This window comes from Arabidopsis lyrata, assembly GCF_000004255.2.
Source record: "Arabidopsis lyrata subsp. lyrata unplaced genomic scaffold ARALYscaffold_4, whole genome shotgun sequence".
Lineage (NCBI taxonomy): Eukaryota > Viridiplantae > Streptophyta > Magnoliopsida > Brassicales > Brassicaceae > Arabidopsis > Arabidopsis lyrata.
The window spans coordinates 5,620,592-5,625,781 of NW_003302552.1; the positions used below are offsets into that span (position 1 = coordinate 5,620,592).

Genomic DNA, 5,190 nt, shown 5'->3' on the forward strand with positions numbered 1-5,190 from the left:
TTCGGACGATGGCCACGTCCACGAACAGAGAGCTCATTTCACCGCTTCGGTTACAGCGCGCTATATAAGCATTCAAGACAATTCGGTAGGAGATATCTTGCCAAATAAATTGTCTTCAGAAAACCCAGTTAACTTCAACACTGGTACCCCAGTTCGCTTCTAAGCACTGGCATCGACTATATCAGCTTGGGTCGCAACCGATAAAGATTAGTCCCATATGACCAAAACCCAGTTACCTTAACAATGGTAAACGATCCATTTCACTTTCAGTTCGGAAGTTGAAACGGTTCGGGAGAATTTAACTTTTTCACGTCACACTTACAAAAACCCAGTTATCTTAACACTGGTTCGCTATTCCGAAAGTTAACTTCTACTGAACCGAAACTCTTTTTTACCAAAACCCAATAACATTGACATTGGTGTATAATTCGGTTCGGAAGTTAAAACGACTCGGAAAGGAATAATTTATCGATGAACGATTATTAAACCCAGTTACTTAGCACTGGTATCGAATTTAGTTCAGAAATATTTCAAGATAAATAAGACTATTCAAGTACTTGAGAAAGAACATATATTCTGTGGATAAAGCCATCCAGGCATAAGTCTTTACAAAAGAAACTCGAAACATGAAACAAAAGGAAGAAACACCTCGGACTTATTCGTCTCGCTCCTCGACATGCGCTGCCACGGGCTGCAGAAATGTACCCGCCTGATCCGTAATGCCAATCCCCGCGGCAACTCCCTCGATTGATCTGTTTCCGAAATTATCTTCAACAGAATCTGGAGAAGCCGGAGGAAGCCTCAGATCCTCTCGCAGCTCGGTTCCAATCCGCACGAACTCTTCCTCGGCATCTCCGTACTCCGCTTTCCACTGGAGCAGTTCCTCCTTCTCATCTTCGACGTTTTTGCCGCCTTCAAGATCGGCAATCAATTCGGCATTAGCCCTAGCCTGGACCAGGAACATGTAGCGCTTGGACGCCTTCCCGTACAGGTCCATCTTCGCCTCTATCGCCTCAATCTTCTTGGCGAACTCCTTCTTAGCCGCTTTCCTCTCCCGACCTACTTCCTTCTCCCGAAGAGACTTCTCCTCGGTGAATAGTCGGTTCAAGCGTTCGACTTCAGCCTCCAACTTCCGACGAAGGCGAAGACCATCCTCGGCCGTCTTCAATCGCTCGACCTTCTCTGCCTTGGCCAACGCTTCGGCTTTCCGCCTGGCCTCATCTGCCTCGGCAATTTTGGTCGCCGCCTCGGCAATCTTGGCCTCAGCCTCGGCACTCTTGGCATCCGCCTCGACTATCCTGGCATCGGCCTCAGCAATCCTGACCTCCGCCTCGGCTCGAGAAGTCTCGTATTTCCGATTCGAAGAGTCGTAGGCTCGAACCATGCTGTTCATCGAATGAAAAGCCTGGGACGCAAAAACTTAAGTTAGTACCAAGAATTCTATATTTTAAAAGACCGAGGATGCCTCGGAAATGAACCAATACCTTCAGGAATCCCGCAGCGGTTTTGCGGTAGTTTTGAGCCTCCAACAAGGCCTCGGGAGCAGGCAGTGGTGGACCCGAGCAAGAAGCGACAAAATTCGCCGACGCGATATTGTCCTTGTACACTGGAGTTTCACTACGACTCCTCTTCTCCTTCCTGGAAGCTCCCGAGCCGTCACCTCGGGGTCTTTTTCCCCTAGTTTTGGATTTCGCCTCGGCGGCTGGAGCAGCAATAACCAGAGCCCCTACCACCTCGGGGACATCGGTCGAAGGGGAGATATGCCCGGCCACCTCGGGCACAATTGAAGTCATATCCCAAGCTTCATCAGTCGCCTCAGCACCGACGACGACCTCAAGGCTGGCCTCGGGAGGAGTAGGAGGTCTGAAATTTGCCTCCAAAACAGCTCTTTCCTTAGCCGCCTTCTTTTCGGCAGCTTTCCTGGCTCTCAGAGACTGCGCGGCGCCCTGCATCTCGATAAGATGATCTAGGCGGTGATCGGACGATTCGGAAGAGGATTGACCAGGAGCTCCGTGCAGTAGACGCAGGGCTCTCTCAATTCTTTCTTGGGAGAAGTGTTTCGTCCAATCGCACTTCCGAGCTATTAGTTCGTCGTGCAGATCTAAAAAGCCTTCGGGAACGTCTTCGAGAAATGACGGATTCCGATCTGCGAAAACAAGAAAACGTTCAGTGAAAAGTTTAAAGCAAAACAAAACAGCAAATACGGCTTCGGGCGTAATACCGATTTTTCTCCACTTTCCAACAACTTTCCCTAAGTAGTCCTCGTGGACACTATACTCATTCAAGGCTACGTAGAAGAAATGGTCGGTGTACTTCTCATCCTTGCTCGGGAAACCACCGATAACCCTCCTATTCGGCCTCGGAGATATGTAAAATCTCTCAACAGGGCCTGGTATGCGCCGAATCTCTAGGAGATTCCTTAAATGGCTAAGGTCGACAAGGTTGACCGTCTCAATACTCCGGACTAGAATCCCTATAAGATGGCGCAAGCCTCGGGTTGTGATCTGAGACAAAGCGATCTTGTACGACCATAGAAACGCCAACACAGGCCTCGGAATCGGAAGCCAGAGGTAGCAATGGTAGAAGAACCCCTCGTAAAGGGTGAAAAACCCCTCGGGTGGATCATCTGCTCGCTCACTCGGAGTTGGAAGTCTTAGTTCGATCCTCTCGCTAAAACCAAATCGAGCCTTGAGATCCCGAAGGGAATCCTCCGTGCATAAAGTGGAATCCGGAGGATCAGGTTTCTTAGCTTTCTTGGCTTGTTTTCTCTTCTGTTGACCCTTGGCTGCTTGGACTTTAGCTTGGAGCAACCTAGCCGCCTCGTCAGAATCGTAGTGAACTTCCTCGGCCTTAATAGGAAGTAGAGGCGCCTCGGGGGCATTTCGCCAGCACGAGACTCTAGCTTCACCAGCTGCCGGTGGACGGATCCTCCTTCTACTCAAAATCGCCTCGGGGTCATCAGGCAAATCCTGATCCCGAGCCACATCCGCAATCGTGTCTTCCCGAGCAATGAAATGGCTTGGGTCCTCCTCCCGTGAGGCCGACTCTGCATCACTACCGCGGTACAACTCGATCTAACGGTCCGTGTTTCCCGCCTCGGGGTCACTCGAAGAACTCCAGACCATCTTTCTCTTGTAGACAGGGAGATGAGTGTCGCCTCGGGGCGAATCACTGGAATCAGAGAGGGACATTTTCTGGCTCGGGCGATTGAAGAAGTTGATCGGAGGAACAAAGCTTGACAGATCGAAGAAATCAACCTAGATCTAATGACGGTGGCGCTACGACGAAGTATAACGGAAAAAGTATTAAAATGCAAGAGCTCAAGATCAGAGAAAGAAGATAACGAACCTTAAAAATTTTCCTTTGCAGTTGCGAAATGAAAAAATGAGTCGAAGACTTAACATTTATAGAGATTTAGGGCGCGTCGGGTACGAACGAGCCAAATAAAACACGTCGTGTCCGCGTCTAAGGCGCGTCGGGCACGCACGAATTGAATAGGATTCTTCACATCCGCACAAATCTCGGGAATCAGCGAAAGGACCTTTCCACTTCTCGAGAAGGAATCCCAACCGTCACACGTCAAGAGAAGATGAAACGACAGAGGAATTCGAATCGCCAAAAACTTTAAAGGGACCGAACTGTCCGAAGTAAACGGCTCGGCCCAATTATCATAAAGCTTGTCACGCTTGGTTCTCCAAACTAACAAGCTGGGGGGCTAACTGTTGGGGTCGAATTCCACCCGCGTTAAGATTGAGCCAAAACATGACACCTCGGGATCTACCACCAGAACGGCTCGGGAAACTATGACTAGGACAGCTCGGGATCACTCGCCGAACTGGCTCGATAAACGACGATCAAATCGGCTCGGGATCAATCACCGAATCGGCTCGGGTTAGGACATGATTAAACCGGTTCGGGTCATCCTGCTTCAGCTCGGAAACGAGACCCAGAATATCCTCACCCGAGCTGAATTCTCCCTTCGTCCCGAGCCGATTTGGCAAAATCACCCGAGGCAAAGAACCAAGTCACCCGAGGCAAAAAGGACTTCGTTCACCGAGCAGAAATTCATAGAGTGTCCCGAGGCAAAGACTTAGTATTCGCTTTCAAAGTACCATTTCCAAGCAAGGCATCATTTCCGAACAAGAAGGATCATTTCCGATAAACCCGGAAATGATAAAGAAGAATCACGAAGGATCAACTTAAATCAGGAAATCTTCCAAAAACTCCGAAGAATAAGGAAATTATCCTGATCCGCGATATTCTACACCGACTTCGAGATAAATGGAAATCTTCCGAGAATATCGCTGGAGATGCGGTTTATCACCCCTATAAAAAGAGACTCAAGGCTCTCGCAGAAAGCAAGCAATATCGCTCTAGGATTTACACTACGCAAAGCTCTCACAGCACAAACATCTTTTTCTTTTACGATCAAACTCTTGTACGATCAAAACTACTCTTTTCATCAATAAGATCAAGAACACCATCTTTGGTTACAATTGTTTCTGTTGTTCTTTGAGAATTCACATTTATCGTATCCCTAAATTAAAACCCTAGACAAATCTCGATTGTGTTAGTTTCGACTTCCACACTTTCAATACTCAATTATTTTTTATAACCTACATGATCTTTTTGTTAAAGTGAACATCAGAAAATATGGAGAAATATTTGTCATAATGTAACTTATGAAATTCTTTTATTTATTTTAAACACAAAATCCTTCTTATTTCTAAATAAAAACTCTTCTATATGCCTTTACTATTCTAATTTCCAAATAGCCATCTCAAATATTATTACTATACAATTTTATTATTCGATTAGATTATCATATTTTTATTTGTGATGTTTAGGATAGTTTTTTTAGTTAAACCGCTTTAATTTTTTCAATCTATAATAGTTTCTTAAACACTGATTAATATTTAGTTTTTCTTCTTTAGGTATTCATTTGTTTTAAAAAAAACTACCACTTTTTAATTTAGAATATATTAGTAGTTATAGAGAAATTTGTTAATTTAACTATTTATACTATATTATAATTAGAAATAATAATATGTACTTAATTAATCCCTCTTATTTTTAATCGGTATCATGAATTGATACTTTAACATTAATAAATATATTCTAAAATTTTAGAAGTGTATTTTTCAGAAATAAATTATCTTTTGGTTTAAGTTAAATACTTTAAATTTGGTA

General features: G+C 45.1%; 1 protein-coding gene across 1 annotated transcript; it reads right to left on the reverse strand.

Annotated features, from left to right (window-relative positions):
• Window positions 1-655: 655 nt before the first annotated feature.
• LOC110229086 (uncharacterized protein At3g60930, chloroplastic-like) lies at window positions 656-1,952 on the reverse strand. Its single transcript, XM_021027947.1, has 2 exons — window positions 1,485-1,952; window positions 656-1,405 (listed from the first exon to the last, which is right to left on the reverse strand). The coding sequence occupies exons 1-2, from the start codon at window positions 1,950-1,952 to the stop codon at window positions 656-658; spliced, it is 1,218 nt and encodes a 405-aa protein (XP_020883606.1).
• Between the last annotated feature and the right edge of the window lie 3,238 nt (window positions 1,953-5,190).